Source organism: Labeo rohita, chromosome 12 (genome assembly GCF_022985175.1).
Source record: "Labeo rohita strain BAU-BD-2019 chromosome 12, IGBB_LRoh.1.0, whole genome shotgun sequence".
NCBI lineage: Eukaryota > Metazoa > Chordata > Actinopteri > Cypriniformes > Cyprinidae > Labeo > Labeo rohita.
Genome location: NC_066880.1, coordinates 26,246,764 through 26,259,069, shown reverse-complemented (window position 1 = coordinate 26,259,069; position 12,306 = coordinate 26,246,764). Strand labels below are relative to the sequence as shown.

General features: G+C 34.2%; 1 protein-coding gene across 3 annotated transcripts in view; it reads right to left on the bottom strand.

Annotated features, from left to right (window-relative positions):
• The window catches only part of itga3b (integrin, alpha 3b), a 51,842-nt gene extending 39,822 nt beyond the window's left edge, over window positions 1-12,020 (bottom strand). For all 3 annotated transcript variants that reach the window (XM_051124045.1, XM_051124043.1, XM_051124044.1), the window contains exon 1: window positions 11,597-12,020. In XM_051124045.1, coding sequence (XP_050980002.1) covers window positions 11,597-11,769 — 173 coding nt within the window. In that variant the 5' untranslated portion in view covers window positions 11,770-12,020. The remainder of the gene's footprint in view (window positions 1-11,596) is intronic.
• Between the last annotated feature and the right edge of the window lie 286 nt (window positions 12,021-12,306).

Genomic DNA, 12,306 nt, shown 5'->3' with positions numbered 1-12,306 from the left:
TTGACTTCATTCTCCAAACACTTCAACTTTATTTTCATAATTTTTACTTTATTTTCACAACATTTCAACTATATTCTCATAATTTTGACTTTATTCTCGTAATATATTTCGACCTTGCAATTACAAGGTCATGTAAAGTAGCATAAACAATATAAATATCATTAAAAAAACAGAATGTACATATTAAACACAATCTGCTACATGCAAATACTCTACCTAAAATTTAAGACCAATTAATTCTTGCTATTCTTATGATGAACATATAACTTTATGTTACCAATGCAAGATAACTGAAATGTAAAATATAAGAAGCTTTTTTAGGATGAATTACTGGTAGGAAAATACTGCAGATGATTATGCTTAATAATTTGAAATTAAAATCCTATTAAAATACAATTAATCATGCAGTCCTAGTTGAAGTCATTAGTCAGATTACTGTTGTAATCAGCTATTTCCTACGTATTTCCTGCTTTTCTTGGCCAGAACAGGCTTCAATGTGGTCCAGACTTTATGCCAACAGTCATAAGTCTGACTGTGCAAGACTGTGACCTGATCACAATGACCTGAGCAAAACACATTTCATGGTGACCTGAACATCTTCAGCTGCAGTTCTCTAATCCTCACAGATCAGACGCTCACACCAAGGGGCCCAGAAAAGCACATCCAGTGCCTCTCGCTTCCTCTGTAGGAGACTTCAATAACTGCTGACCTGAAACTTGTTTAGCTAATTTGTGTTGGATGCATCATTGCTCTCGTGTTGGTGGAGGTGGGAGTGCTCAGATGAATATGCTGAATAAGCCAACTGAAGACTGCAGCCCTGCACACACTTAAAGACAGTATTTTTCTTCTGCCATGCTGATGAGTGCTCAACACAACTAATTGCAGATAACAAGGTTGTGCTGATATTGGGAAATAGAGAAAAATATAGACGCGACAGTGCTTGGGGAGACTTCCTGTAGCAGACCAGTCATCATGTGAAACCAAAGACACCAAGCTTTTGTTTTATAGTGAGTGCATGACTTAAAAGATTAATTCACTTCCAGAGAAAAGATAACTTACTCTCATGTCATCCAAGATGTATATCTTTCTTTCTTCAGTCAAAAAGAAATTAAAGTTGAACTTAATGTTTGAGGAAAACATTGCAGGATTTTTCTCCATATAGTGGACTTCAATGGGAGCCAATGGGTTGAAGGTCCACATTGCAGTTTTAACACAGCTTCAAAGGGATCTAGCCAAGGAGTAAGAGTTTTATCTAAAATTTCTACACTTCTTAACCACAAATGCTCATCTTGCTTTTAGGGTTCGAGGTTTAGAACACATCTAAAGCATAATGTTTGAAGAATATCAACAGTTTTGTTAAAAAGCAACCTGTTTTAAGGCCAGTACAGTGCTGCTAACAGCTTACTAAACTATTATAGTCCATAAATTATTTAATTTAAATAAAATGTGGTAAAACCAGCTGCACGATTCATGATGCATTTGTGTTGTGAGCGGTGTGTTTGCGCTCAGGAAGGACTCTGGGGTCATCTAATTTGTATTCTCCTGTATGTGTTGAAAGGTGCGCCCTTTGTATTATGTTTCCTGAGAGCTTTGAGTAATGATGAGTGAAGAAGCAGACTTATCCAGCTCCCTGGGTGACCATTTTCACTTACGCGTGAGACACCTTCACTCCTTCTCATCTGATATAATCTACTTGGGATGAGTAATTAAAGCCAGTTCCCTGATGAGAATGGTGAGGACTTCATGATGTTCCCATCAGGGGTCTTCTGATGGCCAGATACATTACAGCTCAGTTTAAGATAATCTGGAAAACAGACTTCAGCCACAAATGCTGTTAGAACAATTACTACTACAAAACCAGAACACCTTAGCAACCATTTAACACCCTAGACACCATCCTGAACAGCTTAGCAACAATATAGGAACATGCTGACAAACTCTAAAAGGACAAGCACAACTCCTGAATTAGAACAACAGATGCTGGTGGTCTGGTGATTTTTGTTACTTTGTAACACAAAATACTGTATCATCTCTTAGAAGACTGACATCATTCTGAATAAGGTGTCTGAATAAGATGAACATAAACCTTTAGTCAACATGAAACTACCTGTTCACATCAGCAAGAATGAAAACTAACAGTAACTGCAACAATAACTATATTTACAAGCACACCAACATGTTTATTACCAATATAAATTCTATTCTAAGCTCACTGCTAGTTGTTCTTGCAGTGTACCCTTTTAAGTCAGGTAGATTTTGATTGGCTGTCAATGTTTTTTATTGTTTATAACGTGGAAAAAAGTGATTTTTGTGATATCTCTCCTCTTTGTGGTTATTGTTCAGTAAAACTAAAATGATAAAAAAAAACATTTCATTACTTGAAATAAAAAATATAATATGTAGTAAAGTAAAAAAGTATTTCGTTTCAGCTCATTTGCAAGGCAACATTTCAAATTTTTATTTTAAAACAACTAAAAAATGAATGAGATAAAAGTAAAAAAAAAAAAAAAAAAAACATAAAAACAATAAAAATGACAAAAGCACAACAAATTACTAAAAAAAAAAACTTTAAATAACTTTAAAATGAAAATAAAAAAAAGTATAAAAACTAATACAAAATATTAACAAAAAACATTTTTGACATTATTTTGTCATGTTAATTATGGTAATTAAATAATTAATTATTTTGATAACACTTTACAATAAGGTTTAATTAGTTTGTTTTTTAATGTATTAACTAACATAAATGAACCATGAACAATACATTAGACTATTTATTAATCTTTGTTAATTTCAGTTAATAAAAATATAGTCGATCATTGTTTGTTCATGTTAGTTCACTAAAGTTAACAAACACAATTTGTGATTTTCATAATGCATTAGTAAATGCGGAAATTAACATTAAGATTAATAAATGCTGTAGAACTATTCTTCATTTTAATTTCATGTTAACTAATGTAGTTAACTAATATTAACTAATGAACATTATTAGGGGTTCAAGCGTAAGCAAAAACTATTGTAATTGTTAGAATGGTCACCATCAGTGACCTCCACTTAAAACTGATCTTGCAGACCAAACCGTAAGTCGTAGAGACTTAAAACTTGAAGGGATGGTAGTACTCATACCACTGACAATGTGACCAAAGCTTGCCCCAATGGGCCTGACGGGGGCGCTACAGCGAACAAAAGTATAAAATTGCTCATAACTCCTCAACTGTCCATTGCAGGCTCAAGTGTCTTATGTCGTTGCAATTTCGGGTAATTTTCGCAAAAAAAATTGGGTATTTTGCATTTTTTGAAAAACCTACTTTTGCGAACTAGTCCTAGGTTTTTCACCCGATTGGAAAGGGTGCCAAAATGTTCGAAAGGGGCAGGACTACTTTTGGTAAAATAACTATAACTCCTGAACAGAATGAGATATCTTTGCCAAACTCAGAACCCTTATGTAAAAGTTCAATCTGAAGCCACAGGAAAAAAAACTGTGGAGCTTGGCCGCTTGGTGGCGCTATAAGAGGGAAAAAAACATAAAAATGGCTTTAACTGCGCAACAATTTGTCCTTTCAATATGAAAATTGATGTACCCAGTCTTGGTCTAAAGTGTGACTATAGTGTCTACAAGGACATTTGCGTATCTAAAAAAACATGGCCGCCATTGGCAAACAAATTTTAAGCACATGTCAGACAAGGTTAACGAAAGCCGGTCAGAACGAATCTCGTGGGCCTGTTCGACTTATGCCCTAAACATCTGACAGAAATTTAAAAGAAATAAGCTAGTAGGGGCGATATCGCATTTTTCAAGGGCGTAGATGATTGTACATTGCATGGTTTTTTGAACATGTGCACAATATTCCTATCATACGATAGAACTCCTCATTCCAGGCAGCTTTGCCTGTAGAACCTCTGCTGTCAGCCAAATCATTTGTTAAATGACTGAGATGTAAAAAACTACTTTTGTGAGCTACACTGTAAAAAATAATTTGCTGATTCAACTTAAAATGATTTGTTACCTGGCTGTTAAGTTCATTCAACTTAAAATTTTAAGGCAGCTGGGTAACATGCCCAGCTTTTAAGTTCAACAAACCAAATGGTTCGTGTAGTCAACTCAAATATCTAAGTTTTCACTTATTTCAAGTTGACTAAACTTATTTTGACTGAACTTAAAATTTTAAGTCTGCAGGGTAACAAATTATTTTAAGTTGATTCAACAAATTGTGTTTTTTTTTTTTTTTTTTTTTACAGTGTAGTCCTAGGTTTTTCACTTAATCTGAAAAAAAAAAACACTGCAGGACAATTCTCTGGACTCTCTAGGCCAATATTTATTAAAAAAAAAAAGTTGAAATTTACCCTTTGGTAAGCTAGAATGAGGTTGTTTAGAAAAGGGGCCTGCCCAAATCTACTCAAAATCTTATAAAGCCTAAAGAAAAACTCTAAACTGGCACTATCACAGTCATAAACATCCAAAAACATCATATTTCTACGGTTAATTAGCTGGATTTGCCAAAAAGGCTTTTTTAATCACTGATTTTGGTAGGTACAGTCTTGCTAAATAATATGTAATGTCTTTTTCCTTATATACTAAAATGCCTTAAGCGCTTGAACCCTTGACTTCAGGGCCGTCTGTAACATTTTACATTTCAGTTTTGTAAAACAATCACAAAGTGAGTCTGAATCAGCAATTTATAACTTTTTATTAATGTTTTATGCCGGTCCAAATTCTCACGCAAAAATGACAACTTTATATCCTGACAGCACACATCCCCAAATATAGGTAACAGTGCAGCCAGGATATTCATTAAAAATTCACTTCTTACATTTTCCAAGAACAAAAAAATGCTCCACTGGTTTGGAATGATGTGAGGGTGAGCAAGTAATCAGTTCTGGACAAACTTGCTTTAAATTTTTTTCCCTGAAGGCGTTCTCCATTTTGTAAAAATAGAATTGGCACAGACCTACCACTCAAATTTAGAAAAAAAATCCTATTAGATTCTGCTGATGTCTCGATGTCTAAATGATAAATGTCATTGTCACTACATTCAGATTCTACATTTTAATGGAGACCCAGGCTCATCTGTCAACAAGTCAGCTCAAAATCCTACAGGGTATCATCATGGCACACAGCTGGAGTTTGAAAGACCCACACCTGAACGGCTGGGATAAAAAACGAGAAGGCTGGAGGGTTGCCAGATCTCACGTATTCATGCCATGCACTGAAGCACCACGAACAGCTCATTCTCTGTTTATTCACTCATAAACAAACACATTTTTCATGTTTAAATATAATGACACGAAATCAATCATGGGAATGTGAAAGTCCAAGCAAACATTTGCTCTAGAGATCATTAATTTTTTCTATCTCATTGGACATAAACAATCAGACAGAGGGAGGTATGCCAGCGAGGCTTGTGGGAGCAATCCAGAGAAAGACTATTATAATTATTTATGGAGCAAAAGCGATGTTTTATAAGAGGGAGCTGAAATGTTCAAGGAATGTTTAAGAATTTAAACTCTGTATTTTGAGAGATCATGCCTATCAAATTAAAAAACACAGCCTCGAGCGATAGTTCGCAGACAGTTGACGTCTGGCCCAGCAACACATTTTCCTTCATTTAATTAACTGTGTGACTCAGAGGAATCAGACCCATTGATCTGATCTCACTCTCCACCAAAAAACAAAAGCACAGCATTTAATAAACTCCCTCTCCGAGGCACAAAATGACTGTGCATGTCTGTCTGTCTGGTTTGCAGGCCTCTAATAGCGCTGTAATCCTTCTATGAGAGATAGCAGCTTCCCAAGCCTCTGTTTCGGTCCTGTCCCAACCTGCAAGCATGGCAGGTCCACTTCAACAGGGCAGGATGAGGAATTCTCAGCATTCCACAGGGTCAGAGGACTGGAAGAACCAATCACAGAGCCGGACACAACACCGCTAGCTCCTGCACAGGAAGAGAAGATAAAGCAGCACTGGGCACTCCATGGTGAACGAGCGGTTTAAAGAGGTTGTAAGAGGGGTATATATTTGTTTTGTGCTTTGAAAGGCTGCCTTCTCCAAAAAGGGATCAAGCTGGGATATAAAGAGTTCACTCTGGCTTGCAATTACTTTTTACTTTCTTAAAGCATATTCTTTATCTTACTGTGCATTATTCATTGGTGCACTTTATTCCAAAGATTCCAGTTTGTCTGTGCTTTAATTGAAGTATAATACATTTCACTGACTTTCTGCAGCCTCTTCCCTTCAGCATATGTCAGAGGCAACTTCTTATCATCCAATAAATCTTAATGGATAAAATCAAGCAAATCACAACAGACTATGAAAGCAAAATGAGTTACAAACAGCTTTCCTGTTTATTTCAGTTTAATTGATCCAATTTCCTTACATAATAAAGTAGAACCACACTGTAAAAAATAAAAAACACAATTTGTTGAGTCAGCTTAAAATAATTTGTTACCCTGCTGCCTTAAAATTTTAAGTTCAGTCAACTAAAATACGTTTAGTCAACTTGAAATGTTTATTTGTACTAAGTAACAACTTAGATATTTGTGTTTGCTAAACTTAACAGATGGGTAAGTAACCCAGCTGCCTTAAAATTTTAAGTTGATTCAACTCAAATATCTAAGTTGTCACTTAGTATAATTTAACATTTCAAGTTGAATAAACTTTTTTTTTGAGTTGACTGAACTTAAAAGGCAGCTAGGTTACAAATTATTTTAGGTTGACTCAACAAATTGTTTTTTACAGTGCAGTGCTTTTTTAGTATCATTGAAATACATTGATATATGTTTTTATAATTTTATTTTATTTTATTTATTTTTAGATTTTTTAAAATGTGTTTTAGTGTTTATTTATTAGTTTATCTATTTTAGTAGTTTGTTTTTGTGCAACTAAAGTCAGATGCCTTAATTTGGCTATTTGAAATAAATATGTATAATTTAATTATTATATATAATAATTATATATATATGCACACACAATTATACATTTATATATTTACAAACTATATTAACAAAATGTTTTTATGGTTTTAGTTAATGACAATAAGTTAACAACAATACATTTTTGTCAATATTTTAATTTGATTTTATTTTTCTATTCTCTTTTTATTTTTCTTCTAGTTTCACTTCAAGTTAAGTTTTAATTATTTTAATGTGTTAAGCCATTTTATTAGTTTTTTTTTAAATATGTAAAATGTTTTTATAGTTTATTTGTAGTTAAAGTTAACATTAATGTTGTTAAAAAATTATGTTTTTGTCATTTTATTACATTTTAGTTTTTTATAGTATGCCTAGAAAGTTTGTATTAATTAAATAATATAAGTACTTTATTTTAGTAAAATTAGTTATTTTGAGTAAAACTAACAAAAAAATTAAATGTAATTTTGTTAAAGGAAAAAATCTATATATTTTTATAATTAACAAAATGATTTTTTATGGTTTTAGTTTTAAATAACGATAATTACCCTGAGCGTGTAATGTGTTATTCCCTTAAAAGCAATAAAGGCACATCCTTCACCTCCCCTGTCTCCCTTACACGTCTTGAATTTACACTAAAAGCACTAAAGCATCGTCAATGCATGTTGTAAGTGTGTGATCGTCTGCACTTCTGAATTATTTAGATGTTCACACTCCTCATGCTTAACTAAAGCCAGATCTAATTGCTGTCTCTGTGAGAAAGTGCAGACATTTGGTTTTTGGTTGACAAATGCAGAAAAGCAGTGGAAACATACAGTAGAAATTTATTTCTCTCTTTTTGCTGAAAAAGCTTCAGTTTGAGCCAGCACATTCCATCTCTCAGGATATGCGGAGAGAAAAGAGGGGTCTGGGCAGTGTCCTGCTTAGACAAACATGGCCTACAGTAAAAAGAGATTTGATTAGATCTCTTTCATAAAATGCATCAATGCCCTCATGCAGCCGAGCTTCAGTTCAGCTCTAAAGTACCGCAGTAATGCTTAACTGAGAAGAGTCAACTTCAAAGAAAACATTTTTTTTTTCTTCCAAAACATGAAATACTGATGTCAGAAAAAGATTTTAAATGTACATTTCTCATCAAAATGTCATATAGTCTATTATAATCTTTTTATTGCAACTTCATTTTTCTCCATAAGCACAGTTTACCCCCAGTTAGAATTATTGTAATCCAAAAAACAAGTAAAATCTCATACTCTTCATTACAGCACAGCAATTATTATTTTTTTAAATAAAAGTAAAATACAAAAATGTATAAAAACTAAAATAACTACACTAAACTTAAATAATAATGAATTAATCAGAATTTATCTCTGTACGTATACATACATTAAAATAAAAATTATGTATAATAATATTTAATATGTAAAATATTTAAATAAACACTGTTATATAATTAAATTATTTTTATATAGTGACATACATACAATCAGAATTTAGAAATTTAATTTTAACTTTATTAATTTTAGTAATTTTAAAGAATCTTTAACAAAACAATTCAAAATCAGCATCATTAAATTAATTTTACACACACACATATATATATATATATATATATATATATATATATAACATTTTAATAAAATTTAGAAATAATTCAAATTGAATATATATTTTATTATATAATGGTTTTTTTTAGTCATATTTGTATAAAATCTGAATTTAGAGCTTTAATTTTAACTTAACTTCATCTTAACTTCATCTTCATCGTAACTTCATTTTTAAGAACCTTGTCACTGTATTATGTATATATATATATCACCAAGCCTGCATTTGTTTGATCCAAAGTAAAGCATCCAAAGTACTATTTAACTGTAAAAAGTAACTGTTTTCTATTTTAAAATATTATTTATTCCTGTGAATTTATTCCAAAGCAAAATTTTTAGCATCATTAAAGTCATTAATAATAAAATAATGACTCCAAGCTTTTGAATGGTATAGTGTATAATGTTACAAAAGTTTTGATTTCAGATAAACGCTTAAATATTAATAATAATAAATGTTTTTTTAAACAGCAAATCCACATATTAGAATGATTCCTGAATGATCATTTGACATTGAAGACTGGAGAAATGTAAAAATGTAGCTTTTTTCACAGGAATAAATTACATTTTTACATATACTCAAATAGAAAGCAGTTATTTTAAATAGTAAAAAAATATTTCAAAATTGTACCCTCTTTGCTGTACTTTGGGTCAAATAAATGCAAGCTTGGTGAGCAGAAGAGACTTCTTTAAAAAAAAACATTACAAATCTTACTGTTCAAAAACTTTTGACTGGTAGTGTATACACATGTTTGTTCACAGTTTTTATGAGATTCACCCAGGATCACTGTTCTGACTTTATTAGCTGGCCTTTATTAGCTGGTTTTACAGCATGTGAAGCATCTTATAGGGTGTGTTTAAGTGGCAGATTGTTAAAGTGGTCACAGCTGGTTCTTCTTTAACTGTGCATCTGCTCATATAGCCTAAATGTCATTTCTGTACCAGTGTCCCCGTCCGCCTAGGAGCGATGTGCACGCTCACTGCGACCATGTGTCCCCTCTCATGTTTCAGTGCCTGGACAATATCACGCTCCCCAGAGGGCACAGCATCCATCCAGCCCTTCAACAATAACACTGCATTAAGTGGCGAATTTATAACAGTCTGATGAAGCAGAGAGGTAAAGTGATTTAGGTGATTACTTTCAAAGCAGCGTCATCGGCTAAAACATGCACCAAGGAGATTCCTCAGTACTTTGAAGTGCCTTCGGGGCCTGTAGATGAAACTAGACGATAGGCTCTTAATTAGCAGGAAATCACAAATAAGGAAAAAGCTATTTGGGGGAACTCCCTACCATCCCACAACAGAGACGTAGCTGACAGCTTCACAAAATTCATCAGCGACAATTATATACAGGACGTTCAATCCATTTTCTCACTGCGCTGACCCACATTTGTACTGCTAATTCTGGTGCTACACACACACACACACACACACTTTGATATATAGCAGCGCACCATTGCTGGGAGTTTTTCTTTTGAAAGCAGCTACTGAGAGGGTAATAGGTTTATCAGGAGGATAAACAGTCTGCAGACAACAGGTCATACCGGCACAGGATATGAGGGCATGACAAAGCTCTGTCGTACAAAACCTGGAGATATCTTTGAAGACATCTACTTTAAAGCATGAAAACAGAGCTGTGCCCTTCTGATAACAGACTATATCTTATAACAACTCTAAAAGCCGAAAGAAAGGATTATGTTTATATGTGATTGCTTCCTGTCTGAAACGACAGCACAGCCCACATTCAGCTATAAATCCATGTCCTGAGGTGTAATTTTATTTGGCATAGCCAGCGGCAAAAATGAGTGTAATGCAGGTTCATCTGGACCCATATAAATGACTTGAAGTTGCATTTCTCATAACAAAGGAGAAAGGTAATGCAATAATCTCAAAATTGCAGTATTCTACTGTCCTGCCTTCTTCGGTTTAAACACAGTCCTATTGTTTTGGCTGTTTCTAGCGTCTGCTGGCGTGTTAACACCCGTCCTATTTCACTGGATTTGTATTCAAATGACCTCAGAGGGTAACTAGAAGACTGTAGAAATTGTAAACCGATATAGACCATTAAAAACAGCTTGCACGCCCTTTACTGTATTATAAAATGGTGCCAGTTTTAGCTGTGTTACAGTATGGAACAACTTAAATTAAGAGTAAATAAATACAAAATCTACTGTGGTGCTGCCATGATAGTATATTGTGACATCTACTGTAGCATAGCGCTGGATGATTATTATATTTATGAATAACATGATATTGCCTATGGTTTTACTATGACATCTCAAGAAAAAAAAACTGTAACATTAACCATGGTGTTATTTTTTGTTAGTGTTCACATAGTACATTCGATAATTAGAGAATTAAAATAAGACAAAGCAGACTAACTTATGCCGTCTGCGTAGTTTGTGAAAATTGAGGATGCTCACAATGAAATAAAAACGCGTTTCGTGGTAGCTTTGAGATTCATTTAGACATTCGGTTCCTTAAGACGAATGTTTCAGTGAACCGATTCACTGAACATTCAATGCCGAAGCTTTTAAAGGTTGTAGGGCTGGTATTAACACCTGGTAGCTGGTTGGTGGCTGGTGTAAATCTAATCTGTCATTACCGATCTAATGACAAGCTATCTAAAAATCATGCAGCTACCAAGAGTTTCCAGTAGCCTATTATTAATGATACTATTTAAAAATATAATACTCTAGAGATTTTAGGATACCGTTATATTAGTTTTACTCTTGAATATTTCTTTATAGTGTAGCCATTATATTAGGCTACAAATGCTTTTCAATAAGTTGAATCGTTCAACAGAATCGACTCAATCAATGATTCGCGAATCAGACATCACAACAGCGCTGCAGGTGCGAAAGAAAGATTTTGTATTAGTCCAAGAAGCGCAAGTTAAGAAGCGCAAAAGTAGATATTAATTCATATATCCAAGGTGATATAGATATATATCTAAACGTTTGTGATGTTGAAAATGTGTCGTCGTTTGTAGTCCCTGTTCTAGTGTTGGACCAGCGCAAAAAAAAGACAGAAATGAAGCAAAACACACAACTTTCGGCATGTTATCTTTCTGCAGAGCAACTGAGGTACTTACAAGTTATTCTTCGCCCTTTCGGTCTGTTTGTGCAGTGCAACTGAAAATCCAAATAAACTGCCCTTGGTTTTTCCTTCTTTGATGACCGGGAACTGCACGTCAATGTTAAATCCAGTGTTCGTTTGAATCGCGCAAATTACGAATACGCACAAGTGCAGAGACTTTCCAGCCATATTTAATATTCCCCTTCTCTCTCTCTTTCTCCCTCTCTCTGCCACTTGCACAGTCAATGCCAATAAGATTGTATTTGTCAATCACACGCCATAAGAAAGCGTCTTCTTTTACTCTCTGGGACTGAGCGGTAAGGTGTTTTTTGCTGTTCTCGGATCCCCGCCTCCACACACCCTCAGCGAATTCCAACCTGCCGCTGTCCGCCACACTTCTCCAGCCCTGCCACAAATAGTGGACTAGATATATTCCACAGGTCTGATAAGAGAGAGAGAGAGAGAGAGAGACAGACAGAGAAAGCACCCTTAAAATGCAGTAGTCTCTCTCTCTCTCTCTCTCTCTCTCTCTCTCTCTCTCTCTCTCTCTCTCTCTCTCTCTCTCTCTCACACACACACACACACACACACACATACACACCTACAGACAAGCATTCACTTGTTACTGCTCTGCACATAAGATTTCAGTTTTAAAGGTTTTCGTATTCAAATCTTAAAAGGGTGGTGTGAGTGAATCCTGAGAAAACATTTCCAGGTCACATTTCA